The sequence below is a fragment of the Erpetoichthys calabaricus genome, chromosome 4, assembly GCF_900747795.2.
Source record: "Erpetoichthys calabaricus chromosome 4, fErpCal1.3, whole genome shotgun sequence".
NCBI lineage: Eukaryota > Metazoa > Chordata > Cladistia > Polypteriformes > Polypteridae > Erpetoichthys > Erpetoichthys calabaricus.
The window spans coordinates 245109360-245129941 of record NC_041397.2 but is presented as its reverse complement, the minus strand read 5'-3'; the positions used below and the strand labels follow the sequence as shown (position 1 = coordinate 245129941).

At 38.4% G+C, this 20582-nt stretch overlaps 1 protein-coding gene across 1 annotated transcript in view; it reads right to left on the bottom strand.

Moving 5' to 3' along the window:
• Window positions 1–12909, bottom strand: part of LOC114650731 (cholecystokinin receptor-like) — a 196794-nt gene extending 183885 nt beyond the window's left edge. The window contains exon 1 of the mRNA XM_028800544.2: window positions 12350–12909. Within this exon, the coding sequence (XP_028656377.1) occupies window positions 12350–12497 (148 nt within the window). The 5' untranslated portion in view covers window positions 12498–12909. The remainder of the gene's footprint in view (window positions 1–12349) is intronic.
• Window positions 12910–20582: the final 7673 nt, after the last annotated feature.

Below are 20582 nucleotides of genomic sequence, written 5' to 3'. Positions count from 1 at the left end.
AGATTTCCAAGAGCTAACCTCTTGGAGCTGTGTGCTGAACTGCAGCCAGCTTTACAAAGTCAGACTTTGAGGAATTATGCTCTACCTGTTCCTTTGCAAGTTCTATCCATTCAGGTTTTTAGCAACAGGAGCTTTTCATCATGAACTGGTTAACCGATCTGGTATTTCTCACTCATCACTGAGTCGCGCCATGCCATGACAGCTGAATGGCTTGGTATTATACGCTTATCTAGATATATAAGATTTATTTACACTGTGGTTTAACAGACAAATATCAAAGCATAATTCACAGCAACGTCCAGTTTTCCAAATGTGATCAGAGCGATCAACTGCATGCACATTGCTATAAAGGCACCTTCAGAGAATGAATTTGCTTATGTAAAATGAAAGCATTTCTACTCTATTAAAGTGAAAATTATCTGTTATGAGAATATGCATCCCATTAATGTTGTAGCATGATATATAAAGGTCTCGCCTATAAGTGCAGCAGCTCACTGCTCAAATGGTGTGAGCCCCAGAATTCTGCCACCTCCTCCAGTGGCGTTGACACTCAGATGGTAGGCTGCAACTTGCCTTTTCATGTTGACTTTGATATCTAACCACTCCTTTATTTCGGGCACTGTGTGATTTTCTGAACCTTTGAGTGCCTCCAGCCTCTTTTTGTTGCTTAATCCACTGCTAAGGCCACCAAATAGTACATTTTTCTTTGCCTTCACTTTACTGAGCAGGACTTCCATTTCACATTTGCTGAAATTCTTCTTTTTTACATGTTTTTGCCATTGTCTTTTAACAAAACACTAAACAGAAGGGGATAATTATATTGATTTGCATATTTAAATAATCAAAATTCAGAGAGGAGTTGGGGTGGGACTGTAGGTGTGTGCAAAAGTGTAGAAGTTTGCTTATTCACGTTTTATGCATCTGAATTTTTTTTGTGCATTCACAGAATTCTAGTTTTGTCCACATGCAATATTTTAGGGTGAATTATACGCAATGAGTCATACATGAGGCCCCTGGTATTCGATGAGTGTTTGAGCTTCAAGCAACTGTGTGTTTTGGGCTGCTATAAGCAGAAATTCCACAACCACTTTGTAAACCCCATATATCCATTAACAGAGGTGTTCCTTTATGACTAAATGCAGAATTTAAAGTAAAATGTTTTTATGCAATTCCTTACTTTTGTGTGAATTTCATTTTTGAAGCTCATATGTAAATAGATCATTTGCTATCATTTCTTTTTGAAGGACTTCTATCATGCAGGTATATGTTGCTCTGTAGTCTTTCAAGGTGCAGGCATTGTTACTGTACTTTTTAAGCCCATCTCTGGCTAACAGTATAACTTGAAAAACCAAAGTTGGAAATTCTAAATTCTGCTAATCACCTTCTTTTTTTACCAACATATAGCTCAAAAGAAGACATAAGTGAGAGTCATGGATTCTTCCTGCCTTAAAAATAACCAATAACTTTTGCATAATAGGTGAAAATGCCAAGCCATTATCTGCCTGCCCTTGATGTTTTTATCTTGATACTCTATTCATATCAACTGTCTTTGTACAGTAATTCCTCTTCTTCCACTGCCTAACTAATAAGCTTGCTGATCCTGTCTAAAATGTCACAGTGAAGTGTACCTTACTCAACTTTCTCTTATCAGCTACTCCAGGAGAGCCAAGCTTGGCTCCCTGACCTACAACTTGTATTTGTAATGCTAACCCACTTCTCTTTGCCCCCTGATTAATTTATTATAGCAGCCTTACTGCATGTGTGCTCCACATTTTCATATTCCACATCAATCTCTTAAGTCATGCAAACTACTGATTTTGCCTAAGGGTACTCCAGTTAAACCATCTCTAAACCTACAGTATATCTTTAGTTTTTCCAGAAGATTAATTGTTTTAGGCATCAAAACTTTCAAAAAACCACCAGACATTTACAGAAGCAAAGCTTCTAATCGTGTTATGAATTAAAACCATGAGACATCAAATGTTTAGAAAAATTAATTTTTTATGTAAAATATTTTATTTTTTATCTCATTATTACTGCTTTCATGGTCACACATACATATATTTCTATAGCTTATACCTCTTTTGTTTCTTCTTTCCTTTTCTCAGGATAAAGCTTGTTTGTGAGTGGGTTAAAAAATGGGTATCCCATGGTAGTTTGTATAAATAAAAGTAAAAGTGAAGGTCTAGTGGTGTGTATAAATTAGAAGTTGATTTGTGGATCATAAAAGCATCTGTTCTCCAGTGGAGTCAGAGGTTTAAGGCATATGAATGTATGAGTGGTAAGCTGAAGTAGACTCAAAGTTCAGTTCACAGAAGATCAAAGGATGAAAGCACATGATGAGGGATTGTGGATGAAAAGATGTGTAGGAATTTAAATGAATGTACAGAGTGGCAGAGAAGGACTCATACCAATGTTTAATGTAGACTGAAGTCACATAATGGGAGTCTATTCAATTGAAGTTAAGGTTATAACTTGTAGATATTCCATCTTTGATGCTACTCAAATGAAGTCAGAAACATTGACAGATATGATCTACTAAAGACATTAAGAGCATGAAAAGGTGCAAACAATGTACTTATACTACTATTGAAGAAATCATCTCAAAATTACAGGGGCCTCATGCATAACGGCGTACACAGCTTACACACAAAAGTTGAAATGTGCGTATGCACAAAAAAATTCTGATGCAGAAAACCGTGCATAAGCCAACTTCCACGCACTTCCGCTATATAAATCCTGGTCTGCATGAAATGTAACACTCGTGCACGCACCTGCTGCCCCTCCCAGACTCCTCCCAGAATTACGCCTCTTTCAATATGAAAATCAATGTAAATATTCCCTTAAGTTCAGTGGTCTGTGAAAAGACAATGGCAAAAGCACAGGGAAAAAGATGACTATCAGCGAATGCAAAGTGGTAGCAAAGAAAAATGTACTATTTGTTGGTTTAAGCAGTTGTATAAACAACAATAGGAAGTTGATCAAAAGTTCAAGTTCAGAAAGTCGCACAGTGCCCGAAATAAAAAAGAAGTGGTCAGATATCAAAGTCGCCATGAAAAGATGAGTCATAGCCCACTATCTGAGTGTCATATGTAAGCTTATTAGTGTACAGAGAAAAGGAAAAAAATTGGGACACAGTGGAAAAAAAAAGCTCAAAATGTCAACTTTAATCTCGAAATTTCCACTTTAATCACGCAGTTTATTTTGTCAATAAAGTAGAACGTCATAAAATAAATCTTAAAATCTTTTAATTTAATAGTCCCTTAAATCCCATCGTAACTAAAGTAGCATGTTAAATGCTTCATATTCTATGTTTTCTTCTATGTGCTCCATGTGTGTGAATAAGCACTTGCTTCTTAAACAGGCTTTCTCTTACGCCAACAGGACACAGAATACATTACATTCAAGATATTACAGCTCCCTGAATAATTTAAATGCTAAGATGTATACTTATATCATTTTCATGATGAAATGAATTAAAGCATTTATTAAACATGGGTCCACAGTGAAGCAATGGTAGTGACGAGCTGGCACCATTTCCAGAGATTGTTCCTGCCTCCTGCAAGATGCTTTCTGCGCTGTGCACGACCCTTGATGAAATAATTTATTGAACCAGTACTGTCTCTTTCAAACATACTAACCAATTCCTGTCCTTCCTTTTCTTTCTCCAAGTAACCAATCGCCACACAATCATCTGTAAGCTTAGAACGCCGATTCTTCAAAACTTGTAAGGAACATTGAAATATCTTTGTAGTACATAATTAATTATTCCATCCATCTATCCATCCAGGGTCCAGTAATAATAATAATACAATAAAAAAAAACAATAAAAAATATACAATATGAAAGCATAAGTGGTTCAGGTTGTGCAATATTACAAATGTAATACAAGTTTACAATGAGGTAATTGTACTTATAAGTACAAACAGTTCTACCAGGAGCACTTGATGGACTAATTGAGTACATTTTGTGGTGGATGGCCAGGTAGCCTTTGACACTGGATCCAGGAGAGCAACCATGGGATGCACACTACGTCCCCCGGAATACATAGTGGCAGCCCTAATGGGTTACATCGGGGCCACAGACGTGGGACTTCAGGGCTCGGCCTTGTTGGGCTCCGTGGCCACCACCCGGAGGAGCTGCACGGCTTAACGAGCCCATGTGGGCTGGAATGCAGCCACACCCAGAAGTGCAGCCTGAAGTAGGTCAACAAGCACCTGGAGCACTTCCCGGGGCTATAATAGGAGCCTGCAGCCGCTAATCTAGGTGCCAGAATCGGGAGGACGACGACGACGACGACGACGACGACGACGACGACGACACCACCACCACCACCACCACCACCACCACCACCACCGCCGCCGCCACCGCCACCGTAGTCGTCATCGCCGCCGCGAAAGAAAGAGCATATTTGTGCTTTTTGTTTTGGATTCACTTTGAGTGTGTTTGTTTGTGCAGGACTGTGTTGAGCCGGTGGGACACAGGGAAGACGTGCCCCACGGCTGAAGAAAAATAAGAGCACTTTTTGTTTGATTTTTACACATGCCTCCGTTGTCAGTCTGTGTCGGGTCGGGTGCCTATATAACACCTTTCACAGTTTAGAACTATTGGGATGAAACTTTCTGAACCTCTAGGTTCATGCAGGAAAGGCTCTGAAGTGTTTGCCGAATGGGAGAAGTTCAAATAGACTGTGTGCATGGCTGAGGCAGCATGTGCTAGAAGCTATACCCCAAGAATTCTCTCTGCTCTTGACACAATCTGCAGTAGAGGTTTCCAATCAGCTGTTGTAGAGTTGCGTTTCCACACTCAGATACATTGGGTTAAAATACTCAGTGGTGCACTGAGAGTAACAAAGCTAAAGCAGCTATAGTATTTGGAATAGTTTGGCTATTCCTTGCACAATTATATGGTTACAGGTTGATTACAATCAGATGCCTTAAACTAAAAAATGATATGCGGTTAATGTCAGTGTATTTGATAAAGCCATGTTAGGGATGTAAATCTAAAAAATAAAGGGAAGCCACCCAGGAACAGTAGCACTGCTTTGACACTGGGTGCCACCAGTTTGCAAAACTGAGCCGAAAATTTGCATATATTATGGTTTGAGCTGATGTGAGAATGTGCTTGGCTTTATGCCAAGTTTAGTTTTTATACATTGCGATGTGAGTGTTGAAATGTTCGTACGCAATATTTTTGTGTGTATGCACCATTTATACATGAGACCCCAGGAGAGGTTGTAGAAGAGAACAGGGAAGTCGCATGTATGTCTCTTTCATCCAGTTTGGAATTTATTGACCCTGAGGAGAAACAATGACCTCAAACTAACGTGCCAAGTTCTCTGCCTGTACCGAAACCTACCAGTCCATCATTATAAAAGATTCCCCTTTTCCATTTTGTCCAGACCATAAATGAATGGAAGCAAGACTCTATGCTTCATTTAACACTACAAGCACCGTTTACCATGCAGATGAGTGTTTGGTTTTAAATGATTAATTATTTTATGAGTATACATATCATGCTATTGTACTTCCTTTACTCTTCCTAAATAACTGCACTGAAAATGCCCATGTTGTTATAACTCTAAAAATCATAATCACCTGTTCATAAAAATATTGATATTTTTCTTGTTTTCTTTACATGAAAGACACTGCTTTGTACCCAGGTGTGAATCACTGCCTTTTTCCTCTGGCTCACATTTGCATATCCTTTTTACCTCGAAAAATCTTCCCCTTCTTCTGTTACAGAAATTATTGAACATTGCTGCCCAAGTATAAATTGTTATTTGTTTTCTACTGACTAGACAATTATCATCAGAAAATATCAGACATAATCACTCACATTTTATGCTACATATGATAAAAAGATCATACAAAAACTTGAAAACTGCCAGCAGTCTAGCTATTTCAGTTACAAACTCACCTGGAATGGCATCACAATATTTTTCACAAAACTAGGAGTGCAAAGTAAACAGTCAACAATTTCCAAGAGGAGAATGGAGAGGATAGCACAGAGGGAACAAAGACTGCCACAGGCAAAAAGCACAGTGGAGAAAAGTGGCAGATCCAACAAAGTATAAAAAAATTTAAAAATACACAGCTGGTTGCTTGTGTGACATGAACATGTTAAGTTACACACCAAGGGTATACTGTGGTTAAAGTTGGGGGAAGTGACACAATGTGGAATTTAACTGTATGTGAGTCATCTTTTATACAAAAAATGCACATATTAAATCACATATTGACACAACGGTGTGATAGATATGTACTCAAATCATATGACCATTTTTCCTAAAGGGTGCCTTATAGCATATTTAAAACTTGGTACTGTATCAGACACTTTGCATACTTGAGTTTGTTTTTTTTTTTTTTGAGATTTTGTTTTTTCTTAAATATCCCCTCATAGAATACTCAACACTTTCCCACTATATCAGATGCTTCTCATGCTTTTGTGTCAAAAAAGCGTCATGTGTTATAAGCCAAGAAAGAACATAATCATTAATTAACAGTTATTCTCCATGAAATGTTGATGCTCTTTCAGCTTTGGATAGTTTTAATATTCTAAACACTATTTCTTATTAGGAGAAAGACGTGACTCTACAACTTTGGGGGAGTTGGGTTGATGGAAGTAAAGGCAACACACTCACAGATGGTAAAGGCACCAGCCACCAAGAAAGTGCAGATTCAGTGACCTGTGGGAAGACACACACACATAACAAAATCCATGCGGACTGCTGATACTGTAGTCAGTCAACATTCCACTTGCTGCTTAAATGCATATATACCATAAAATATGTGAGACTTGATATAAATTTTAAACTATTCACATAGAAAAATATTAGCTTCTACTTCATTCGTTATTTTATTTGTCAAGCAGATGGAAAATAATTATTTTACTTTTCACAAATAAATAATTGGAATAACATGGAAATGTTATTTTAATTGAAAACATATGCTAACACTTTAATTGAAAAAATATTCAAGCAAGTAGTTGATATCACAAGTTAAGATATCTTTGGTTTTAGTGGCAGGAAATAGGTATGCAGTCATCACAATGCTGAGATGACAGACAATTAATAAGAATAAAAGAAAAAGAAGTCACTTGGCATAGTGTCAGAGGCTATAGTATACAAAAACTGCATGGTCTTCCCAGGGTTAAAGTGCAGCAGTCATTACCATTATCAGTCATCCACTAAATAAATATAATACCTTGTCAGATTTTAAACAATATTTGTAAAGAATAGTTAATCGCAGTGCAAGCCACACACTACAGCGCAAGCAGTATATAACTAAGATTACAGAAAATGTACAGTATTAAACCCAAACATACTTCAACAGTCATTAGAAGTAGCACAGCCTGAATGAATCTCAGATCATCTTGCAATGCTTTAAGCCTAAATTCCATCCTTCCTTCTATTAATCTTTTGGCCATCCTTCCAACATAGGTTTAAAGCTGATTGGCTAAAGGTAAATGACTGTCCTGGTGCAACAACTCTGCCATTGATCCAGGAGCAACAGAAACTCAACAACATTAGATCGTCTGATATAACTGCACCCGCTGACCACTGTGTCTCTATTTTTCTCTCTCTTTGTTTCTTTCTTATTTCTCTGCAGCAATTGCTCTCCATCTCCTGGTCTCTCTTCTCACTCATCTAACAATGATCAAAATCCATACATTGCAAGTACAGCTTTATTCAGCCACTGATGTCATCTTTGGGGACTGGGTGGAAGTGCATGCATTGTGGTGCTGCTAACAATATGAAAACAATAGTAGACCAACACAGCATCTCATGATAAATACCAAGATATAAAACTGTCAATTAGACTAGCCATTACAGTTATAGACATTGATATACTGTAATTCAGCTGTACAGGGTAAATTAAAGTGAATTCAATTATTCAATAATCATGTAACCTAAAATAAAATGGAATTTGAAATGAGCAGTACTTTTTAGACAACAAGATTATTCATAAACATGATTTGCTTATGGACAGAGATCTTTGCATCTTTGTCTAGTGTCTAACTTATTTACATATAAAATTTAAAGCTTCTTAGAATAATGGCAAAGTGTTTCTCTCTGCTGCCTCATTGACTTGCAGCCCTAAGTTATCATTTCAGCCCAGAAAGAAACTGCATGGGCTCACACATTTCCTACATGTTTCTTCCCACATGGTAAAAAACATGTAGATTATGTATATGCTACATGCTACACCGATCCCTCTCCCACTTGGACAGAGGCAGTGGTGCAGTAAGAATTATGTTTCTGGACTTCTCTCGCGCCTTTAACACCATCCAACCTCTGCTCCTTAGGGACAAGCTGACTGAGATGGGAGTAGATTCATACTTGGTGCCATGGATCATGAACTATCTTACAGACACACCTCAGTATGTGCGTCTCGGGAACTGCAGGTCTGACATTGTGGTCAGCAGCACAGGAGCACCGCAGGGGCTGTAAAGCCCATATACATCGGACTTCCAATACAACTCAGAGTCCTGCCACGTGCAAAAGTTTGCTGACGACACTGCTATCATGGGCTGTATCAGGAGTTGGCAGGAGGAGGAGTATAGGAACCTAATCAAGGACTTTGTTAAATGGTGCGACTCAAACCACCTACAACTGAACACCAGCAAAACCAAAGAGCTGGTGGTGGATTTTAGGAGAACCACGCCCCTCACGGACCCCATGATTATCAGAGGTGACTGTGTGCATAGGGTACAGACCTGTAAATACCTAGGAGTGCAGCTGGATGATAAACTGGACTGGACTGCCAATACTGATTCTCTGTGCAAGAGAGGAAAGAGCAGAATATACTTCCTTAGAAGGCTGGCGTCCATCAACATCTGCAATAAGATGCTGCAGATGTTCTATCAGACGGTTTTGGTGAGCGCCCTCTTCTACACGGTGGTGTGCTGGGGAGGCAGCATAAAAAAGAGGGACACCTCACGCCTGGACAAACTGGTGAGGAAGGCAGGCTCTATTGTAGGCATGGAGTTGGACAGTTTGACATCTGTGGTGCAGCGACGGGTGCTGAGCAGGCTCCTGTCAATCATGGAGAATCCACTGCATCCACTGAACAGTGTCATCTCCAGACAGAGAAGCAGCTTCAACGACCGACTGCTGTCACTGTCCTGCTCCACTGACAGAATGAGGAGATCAATTCCACCCGGGGGGGGGGGGGGGGGGGGTAAATGTTAACACTACACAAGATTATTGAATGTTATACCTGCCTCGCACTCTCCACCTTGCATTTTTTAACTTGCACTGCATTTTTATCACTATTTAATTAATATTGCTTTTATCAGTATGCTGCTGCTGGAGTATGTGAATTTTACCTTGGGGAATAATAAAGTATCTATCTATCTATCTATCTATCTATCTATCTATCTATCTATCTATCTATCTATCTATCTATCTATCTATCTATCTATCTATCTGTCTATCTATCTATCTATCTATTAAGTTAGTTAGCAACTCCAAAGTAAAATTTTGTGGATAAGTATGGGTGGGTGTATGAATTTGCCCTGTGCAGTGGACTAGCATCTTATGACTGATTTGGGAGAGATGGCCTCTAACACTGTGCAGTTTTTCATTGTAATAAAACCAGATTTCAGAATGAATGAATGAATGAGTTTCAGGCAGCACTCAAAAACATCATCTGGTGGATTTGAATAATAATATTAACTTTATATATTCATCATCTTCTGGTTATTTTTACTGCTGCCATTAGTAAGAATTGGTAGGTTTGGGAAATAACATTGGCTCACTACTTAACTTCACCACTTAAGTTTCTTAAGGGCTCAGAAAATGGGTAAAGCATCCATGGATATACAGTAAATGATATTCAGAATATAAAAAAGAATTTATATAGAATTTAAAAGTAAAGGAAAACTGCACTGTGGTGGGTTGGCACCCTGCCCAGGATTGTTTCCTGCCTTGTGCCCTGTGTTGGCTGGGATTGGCTCCAGCAGACCCCCGTGACCCTGTGTTTGGATTCAGCGGGTTAGAAAATGGATGGATGGATGGAAAACTGCATGAAAAATAGGTAAAAAAAACCAAAATGATAGAAGATACTACAAAATATTCAGTAGTTGTTTTCTTTGCATTTTTGAAATGGCATATCAGCATCAAAGACATAAACGGTTATGTAATCCTTTAAATTCATTGTTTTGTGCTGCACATATTGTCCACATATGGGAATTGTAGATCTGTCTACCTTTTGACCCTGCACTTTATTCTCTCTTTCTAGAGTCACAGGAAGCTGAAGCTGCAAGGGGCACAAAGAAAGGAATTAGAAAAAATATTTTATCAACTACAATATCTCATTATAACCTACCAAAACAACTCTAAAATATTATGAGGATTAACGAAGAAACTCTTGATGATAACAGAAACTCTTGCTACTCCTTATGCTACACTGATAAAAGAAACTTTGCTTTTAAAAACTGTGCCCTGTGTTAATGAAGAAGTTATATAAACTACATAAAATTAAAATATTAAGCACACTGAAGCTATTAGTAATAGTAATAATTATAATAACTATTATTATTATTATTACTACTATTTCCTATTATAATTCCTATTACTAATTTTTACACAAAAATCAACCATATGCAGGTGTAGTGAAGTGGCAATGCTAAATTGTTCCCAGTGGGTGTGTTTACCTGTTGAACCTGCAATGGGTTGGTGCTCATTTCAGAGATTGTTCCTGCCTTGCGCCCAAAGATCGCTGGGATTTCCCATAACACTGCTCTGGATAAGTGCCTACAGAAAATGGATCACCTATACGTCTTTATCAACCTATCCAATTCAATATGCATCCAGTATTATTAATTTCCTTTACAGAATGCATAAATTAATAGTATTAATACCATGTATCACTTATTTAGTGGCCTAAGGTTTGTTTTGGTTTGTACTTTTATTCTCGAACTCAATTCACACTTCACGAACAAAACTGTTTCATTTACACAGTAAAATCACTAGTGTTACATTTCCATTTTTTTAAGGTTTACTTTAGCACTAAAGGTTAATGTAACACCATCGATTAGGTATCGTTCTTTTCAAGAGTTGTAGGCTCTCCTGTTTGTTAAAAGTATTTCACATGTATTGTCCGTTCATTTTCTAACGAATTCCTGGCCACATGGAGCTGCAGAAAGGTTGGAATCAACCCGGACTGGTGGCTGGCGTCCTACCCAGGTGTCGTTTTACCCTTGTGCCCAATGATTGCTTGAATGGACTGCAGCTTACCAGACACCCTAAACGGATTAGTATTTGATTTTAATTAGATTAATTTGTAATTACATTTCTTAAATATTAAAAGAGAACCCGGAGAAAATAAATGTAATACAAGTAAGTCTGGAGAACGCAGTTCTTGCCCGCGGAATTCAAACCCTCACTGCACCGCTAGGACCATATGATAGCAGTGCTAACCTCTACACCACCCAGGAGTGATTCATCACCCTCAACATTTTTCAACTTTTAAATAATAATTTTCAGTCCCACTTATAAGCTCGGGGTCACTCAACATTCGCAGCCTATTTTGTCAGAGAGCACACTAGCTGCCACAAACTGACTCACTTACACCTGCACATATTAAAAGTCCCCGTTTAACCAAACGTGTATATTTGTGGGATGTGCAACTGGGCAAAGCCTCGCACAAGAATGAAAAGAGCGTATAAACGAATTTTTATTACTGTTATTAATAGTAATCGCAGTAGAACTACTAATGATATTGTTAATTATACTAAATCATTCCTGTTTGTAACGTTTTCATACCTGTTTACAATTCAAATAAAATTTGGGTAACGGTTTCTTTACAGTCATTAGATGTGTTTTAATGGACGAATCGCTGGGAAATATAAAGCATATACATTTTCCTGATAAAATAAACACTACAGGAAAAACAGAAAACACAAATCCGTGGCGGTTAGTTAGCCTCGCGGTGGTGCCGTAGTTAAAGACAACGTTGCTGCTCCCTGCTTTCGATTCCTGCCTGATGTCTTTATGTTTTCATCGGTCTGTGTCGGTTTTCCCCAGTTGCTCAGATGTTTTCCCCATATTCAGAAGATGAACATGTTTTGTTTTTTTATCGCCGCTAAATTGTGCCGTAGTGATTATGGGAGGGCGTGTGTATTGTACCAATTGGCACGGGGCAGCATGTCGCCGTCCCGTCCAGGGTTTGTTCACACCTTACCACCGTTTTCCGTGACCCTGTATTGGAAATAAAAATGAAACAGAAGGATGGAGACGGGTACGAAAATTGCTACTGTGATAATGTCATGTTCGGTTTTCGTTACAAAACAAATACCTAAACATGCACAAACTAACGAAAGGCGAATTTTACTGGAATCTTACCTTTCGTGCGTTGCGAAACAATTTCCCGAGGCCAAGATCCATTCCCACACGTAAGGTTGTTCAGGGAGAAGGAGATATTGGATGTATAGTTAGAGGAAAAGTTGCTTTGCATCATGTTGCACTCCGACAAAGTCGTCACTTCCATCATGCACAAAAGACGTGGGGACAAGGAACTTTACTAAACTCACGGACAGGAAGGAGCACTGAGTAATTGTGCGCCTGCACTTTCTGTGCTAAACACTTGTTTTAAAGTATCCAATATACTTTGAAGTGACTACAATAATGACAGCAGAGGATATGTTACCTGACAAAAAAGTGTGTTATTCAAGTCCTTGTTAACATTGTACTATTTTAAGTTCGGAGACTGGACTACACTTGAGCCGTGTTACTGTTCTGTTATTCTGTTTTCTTACGAGCTGTGCAACATCCAGTGTGTTCCTCAGCCGGCAAGATCTTTATGCCTTGGGACAATAGGACGCTTCTTTCTTTTAAAATAGGATGCTTCTTTCCGATTGTAAAAGATTGTCCGTTTCAAACCGAATGCCTTGTTGAGGTGCCGAGCTCTGCAGACTTGATGAGAGTGATGATTCGAAGCACCCTTCTGCTACTCACATTCTTTCTGATCAGAAGCGCTCATCTGGGTGAACGAATAGGAGAAGGGGGCGATTCTGCTTGCGTTCACCGCAAGCAAGTTTGCGGTAAGATGCGAGTCAACAGCGCCCTCTCGTGCTGAAGAGAGTGCGCTACTGCTCTCTTCGCTCACGGAGGTAAAACATTAAGATTGGATATTAATAAAACCACACTTACGTTAGCATACTTTTACACCCTAGGTTAATAGACTGATACTTCCTACTCTTCTACGGATTTCAAGATAAACAAACTAGATTAAACTGTAACTGTTTACTACATTGATTTAGTGTATAGTGTTTTCCCCCATCCCAAATATGTTTTGTAAATAGAATTTTGCATGACATATCCCTGTAACAATGTTCAGTATTTTGAAGGCAAGGATGAAACTTTTTTAATCACCAAGAACTCCATGCAAGAGCAGTTCATTACTCAGTGTTAGAAAGTAAGCAACCTAATTTGGGTATGTGAAGGGATGACATAATTGAAAAATGAAAAAGACATTAACATGCAAATGCCATCCACACTTTACATAGTTATATGTTAACTTATAAGGTTACATGATCAGTTTATATACATTTACATCAGTAATTTCCAGGAAGAAAATATAAAATAACAGGAAAAATAAATTGAACTCTTAAATAAATTTTAGGGTCACAGATGTCAAAGCATACTCCGGCAATATCAGATGCAATGCAGGAGCGCTGTCTGGCTGTGGTGCCATTTCATTGTAGTGCCCACTAATGCACACATCCACACTTGCACTCATTTTAAGTTGCCACTGAATAAAACACACACGTTTTCAGAGATCAGCCAATGTATTGGATACATTGAGAACATGTGGACTCCACACAGACAGTGACTTGCCTGCGGACTGATTTAAAGGAAGTGAATTGTTTTATGTTGATCAGACGTGGTTTGTACTTCACTGGGAACTTCATCTTATTGTGCATTAGTGTTTTTGTAAGCTGTTTCTGTTGTTTTGTGATTATATGAATGAAACGTAATATACAATACAATTTATTTTTGTATAGCTCAAAATCACACAAGAAGTGCAGCAATGGGCTTTAACAGGCCCTGCCTCTTGACAGCCCCCCAGCCTTGACTCTCTAAGAAGACAAGGAAAAACTCCCAAAAAAAAAATGGAAAAATAGAAGAAACCTTGGAAAGGGAGTTCAAAGAGAGATCCCTTTCCAGGTAGTTTGGGCGTGCAGTACGTGTCAAAAGAAGGGGGTCAATACAATACAATACACAGAACAGAGCAAATCCTCAATACTGTATAAAAATAAAAATTTTAGAAGTACAGAGCAGAATTTAACAGTAGATGATATCACATAATAAGATTTGGATATGTTTAGAGTCCTGGAGACCTCATCCATCAAGCTGCCTCCCCCATTTGGTTATTCCACGGCTGAAACAGCACTGGGCCAGCCAATCCGATGAAAGGACCCCTCTTTCCCACGATTTTTGCGATCCTCCATCAGGGAAGACTTTACCTTAGGCAGGCAAAACAACTTGGCAGGTGGGCCGTGGCACCAAGTGCCACATTTGAGTACCGAGAAGAGAAACAGAATAGGTGAGGGTTAGTATCCAATTATAACTATCATGTTATTTATGTTTTAGTGCTAAGGACTAACAACAGAGATGCAGTATGTACAGTTAATCAGCAGCTCTAGTCAGGATATGCTAAACTGAAGTAGTCAGTCTTCAGTTGGGATTTAAAAGTTGAGACTGAAGGTTTATCTCTTATAGTAGCAGGCAGACCATTTCACAGTTTAGGGGCCCTGTAACTAAAAGCTTGACCTCCCATTGTTATTTTATTAATCCTTGGAATCATAAGCAGACCGGCATCTTGAGATTTTAATGTGCACTCTGGTTTGTATGTCATGATAAGTTCAGACAAGTAAGCCGGACCTTGGCCATTTAATGCTTTATATGTTAAAAGGAGGATTTTGAAATCTGCCCTAAACTTAACCGGGAACCAGTGTAAGGATTTAAGAACTGGAGTTATGTGTTTGTATTTTCTTGTTCTTGTAATAATTCTTGCAGCCGCATTTTGGATTAACTGGAGGCTGTATAGAGAACAGTTTGAACATCCAGTGAACACCGCATTGCAGTAGTCAATCCTACTAGAAATAAATACATGAATTAATTTCTCAGAATCCTGTTTATTTAGAAAGCACCTTAATTTCCTAACATTTTTAAGATGGAAGAAACATGTTTTGGACAACTTTGTAATATGCGCTTTAAATGACATGCTAGAGTCAAAGATAACTCCTAGATTGCGGGCTGAATCAGTAAAATTAATGGGGATTCCAACTGAGTTATATGATGACAAAATATTGTTGTGCTCAGCGTCATTCCCTCCAACAATTAACATCTCTGTTTTATCTGTATTTAAAGTCAAGTAGTTCATCCACTCCTTTAATTCACTAACACAACTAATTAAAGACAACATCGGAGAAACTTCATTTGATTTAAATGAAAGGTATAACTGGGTGTCATCTGCATACGAGTGAAAATTAACATTATGTTTTCTAATGAGAGATCCCAGTGGAAGCATGTAAAGTGAAAACAGTAAAGGTCCCAGTACTGAGCCCTACGGGACACCATATTGAACTTCTGTGTATAATGATGGAGTACTGTCTGCACATTTTTGTACATATTGGAATCAATTTGATAAATAAGAACTAAACCAAGCGACCACGGTGCCTGTAAGCACAACATCATTTTCTAGCCTGTGCAGTAAAATAGAATGGGCGATGGTGTCAAATGCTGCGCTTAAGTCCAACAACATAATTACAGTGGAGTTTCCTTCATCAGAGGATATCAGAATGTCGTTTACAACCCGTGTTAGTGCCGTTTCTGTACTATGACCAGTGCGGAAACCAAACTGGAATTTCCCAAATAAATTGTAATGCGTAAGGTGTGACTGAAGCTGACTGGTGACTACTTTTTCTAGTATTTTAGAGAGAAATGGTAAATTTGAAATAGGCCTATAATTATTTAGTATGTGTGGGTCTAGGTCTGACTTTTTAAGTAATGGTTTAATGACTGACACTTTTACTGTATCAGGTACTGTGCCACGGAATAATGAACTATTGATAATGTGAAGAATATTCTCTGCAAGAACATCCATTGCACTTTTTACTAGTTTTGTTGGCACTGGATCTAGGGAACAAGTAGTGGGCTTCATTTTAGAAATTAAAGTTAAGACTTCCTGCTCAGTTACAAGATTAAAATTACTAAAGTGCTGAATGCAATGTGAGACAGGGTCTGCTAAGCTAGTACTGTATTTGGTTTGTACTGTGATGCAGAGATCTTGGATCTGATATTTTTAATTTTCTCATTGAAGAAGTTCATAAAGTCTGTACTGCTAATATCTGTTGGTATTTTGCACTGTTGATCTGAATTTCCATTTGTTAATTTATTCACTGTTCTAAACAGTACCTGAGGATTTTTATTATTGCTATCAATTATTGTAGAGTAGTATTCTGAGCGAGCTTTAAAGAGGGTTTTTTTATATTTATTAACACTCTCTGCCCATGCAATTTGAAAGACATGTAGCTTTGTTGTTCTCCATCTGCGCTCCAGTTTTCGACACTCACTTTTCATTAAACCAGTGAGAGTTTCTATGTGCTTTGATAACACTTTTGTTTTACGGGGAGCCACTGTGTCCAGAGCATCTCTCAAGGTCACATTATAATGTGATGTTAGCTGATCTAAATTGTTTTCCACATTTTCATTTGATGTTAACTGATCTAAATGGTTTTCCACAATTACACTCGACATACTCAAAGTATCTAGAGAAAAGCCAAGCAAAATGACACCTTTTATTGGCTAACTAAAAAGATTACAATATTCAAGCTTTTGAGGCAACTCAGGCCCCTTCTTCATTGCCTGCAAGAAGGGGCCTGAGTTGTCTCGAAAGCTTGCATATTGTAATCTTTTTAGTTAGCCAATAAAAGGTGTCATTTTGCTTGGCTTTTCTCAAAGTATTGATACATTTTGAAGCAGAATTACAATCTAGATGTCGCAATGTCTTTGTTTTAATCTGTGAGTGTGTTGGCAAGGGCAGGACTAAATCAAATGTAATTAAGTAGTGATCGGAAATAATTTAATGGAGTAATATTTAAATTTTGAATTTCAACTTTGTAAGTTATAATTAAATCTAATGTGTGGTTATGATTATGAGTTGAACCTTTGACAATCTGACAAAATCCTACTGAATTTAACAAATAAGTAAAACATTTGCTAAAAGTGTCAGTTTCCACATCAATGTGTACATTAAAATCCCCCATCAGTACTACGTGATCATAATTTATAGCCAAATCAGATCGAAGTTTGCTAAATTCAGTCATGAACAATGAATATGGCCCTGGTGGACTGTAGACTAGCACTATAATTGTGTTGGAATCTGTTTTAATATTTAAAATGAATGCCTCAAAGGATGTAAAATTGCTAAATTTTTAGAAGTGATTTGCATTTTGTTACAGTGAATTATTCCAAGTCCTCCTCCTCGACCAGAATCTCTAGACTTATGAAGGAATGAGTATCCATCTGGTGACGCCTCAGCTAGGGGGACAGTGTCACATTTACTAAGCCAGGTTTCAGTGAGAAGACACAGTTCAGATTTTGTACTTAATATAATATCATTTACCAAAATAGCTTTAGTGCCAAGAGAGCAAATGTTCAATAAGCAGCATTTAAAACTGTATGGTTCTTTCTGAACTGGTGATATATTTTTTGTTTTAATTTGAAGTAAATTTCTATTACAGATGCCCCTGCTGGAGGGTCTGGTTTTATTCCTTGGTTTAATTATACACCTTATTTTTTGGTTATCAACTAATTTAAGGTTTGTATCAAGACTAAATTTACTGGATGCCTCACAACAGGGATTTTGGGTAACAGCTTCGGGATAGTAACAGGTGGGATAAACAACAGCCTGTGATTTAAGACCACATGACTGCGGCCTGGATGGTGCTCTAATCAGTCAACCAGGCAGTTTTGCTGCCATATTTTGGGATAATACATAAGATCCCCTCCAGTTAGGATGAAGACCATCTCTTTTGAAAAATCCAGGCCTTTCCCAAAAATCATCCTAATTGTTCACAAACGCTATGCTTTTATCTGCACACCAGGTTTCTAGCCAGCAGTGAAGGGAATGCAATCTGCTATAAATCACATCCCCTCTATATAATCTTGGTAAGGGGCCAGATACAACTAAATTCCAACATTTTATTTTGGCTTTGATGCATAGAGAGATGAAGTTCCTCTTTAATACCTCAGATTGCTGTAAATAAATATCATTAGTGCTGACATGCAGCAATATGGTAGATACCTCATCGTCAGCGACATGGTCAAATGTGGCCTCTATGCCAGAAATCTTGGCCCCTGCGAGGCATTTAATATTAACTGCTGGTTTAACATAGTTTGGAATTCTAACATTCCACACTATGGAATCAGCAATTATGAGCACTTTCTTATTCTCAGTTTCCACAGGTGCGGTGCGGAGTGCTGAGAATCTGTTCTGTTCTGGCTCCGAATAGTCAGAATGTCTCCTAATGGTAGATACAGTAGTGATATAAACTGTGCTCTGAGATATTTCAGGTGAAAAAGGCAGACATTTCAAGGTAAGGTAATAATAGACACTAATGTTGGCACCAGAGAGTGGCAATGTGTTATATACTGATTAGCTAATGCAGCTAAGAATGTTGTACTCTGTACAAATGAAAATACTACTACTACTACAACTAATACTACTTCGACATCTTCTACTGTACATTGTAAGAGAAGCCTTTTTAAGAAACTAAATTATCATTTAAAATTCTTACAAGTAGAATGCAATAGTGAGTAATGCTTCAAAATACTTTGTAGTCTGACTTGGTGGTCTTCAGTGTCGTCTGTGATTGGTTTGCCTCTACTGCATTGGAGTGGGTTTCCTCCAAAGACTGTTTCTTTATACAATAAAAAGTAAAAAAGCATAATTTAAATAAAAATGAAATTGGCAGTGAGATAATGCAGTGATTAATAGATAGAATTTATTATACCAGAGGGAAATTTGTTAGGATGTCAACTTTGTTTGTGTTTTCACTGTGCCTGTGACAGTTTTTCCAGTTTTCTTTCTGTATTTTTTCATTAGTACAGCTAAATTGGACCAACACGGTTTCGTGATGGTGGGTGTATATATACTTTGCAACAGGTTAGCATGGCGATGCTCTATCTAGAATGTGTTTCAGCCTTGTACCCATCAGTTTCAGAACATACTTCCATTACCTTTGTCTCTGTACTGGAAAGAAAGAAAATGGAAATAAGGATACAGGCAGTGATAATATCATGTTCAAGTTTCATTAAACATAAATGGCTCAACTTAATGAAACACAAACAATTACTGGAGACAAACTACACTACAACTTCCAGGTCCTCCTCATAAGGGGTACTTTCAATGTTCAAACCCTCCATTACGTAAATACTAACATATTACTTCCAATATTAATAATTTACATTAGAAATATATAAACGAAAGACCTGTGTGTGTGTGTTTGTATGCAGCAGTCCGCTCTGTTCATGCTCTACCACAGCCATGGGAGTTGGTTTGAATTCTATGGAAGATTTAGAAACTTATACAAGTGTGACTTGCACTTAGTGAGATGGTGTAGGCATGCACTTTTACATTTTTCACCGCTTGCATGCACCACACTTCTAATTCAAAACATTCAGAAAAACTTTCTGGTAAATGCACGTTGTTAGCTCACAGAATGAGCTGCCATATATTTGCCTGAGAGAGGTTCCAGCCTGTCCCACTTAGTTTGTGCCACAGCTGCACTCAACTACACATCCATCTCGGACAACCTGTCCCGGCACACTTAGCTGACGCCTCTGCAAGTTCACCAATATAATAAAACTGCTAGGGAGCCTTTGGGTTGTTTTTTTTTTTTCTCAAAGACCACACACAGCTAGTTTACTTATACAGTAATCCCTCACCTATCGCGGGGGTTACGTTCCAGAGCCCCCCGCGATAGGTGAAAATCCGCGAAGTAGCGACATATATTTATTTTATTATTTATACATATTTTAAGGCTTTATAAACCCTTCCCACACTCTTATAAACCTTTCTCACTCTCTTGTTAACCTTTCCCACGCTCTTATAAACACTTCCTATGCTCTTAAACACTTTCTACATTCTTAAACACCTCAGACCAACACTGCACACTGCACGCAGCGATCAGACGTCAATGTGTCTGCACTCACTTTGTGAAGGGGGGCAGCTGAACTCACGCTGAGCAGAAATGGACTTTGTGCTGCTTCTGCCAAAATGCCTGCTTGTCGCTCTGCGCGTTCGGAAGGAGGAGTGTGTGTGTGTGTGTGTGTGTGTGTGTGTGTGTGGGTGTGTGAGAGCTGAACGCACCTTCGCTCAAACCCCCCCTCCCCGGAAGCGCAGTACGCTCCTGCCACTTCGCATTGTCAAGGGGGTGGGGAGCTGAATGAACGCTAAGGAGAAGTGGACTTTGTGCTGGCTTTGTGCTGCTTGTCGCTCTGCGTGTCAATAATTTTAAGCCTGTACATCACCAAATTTCCTGTCTCACTGTCTTGTCTTGCGTGAAGT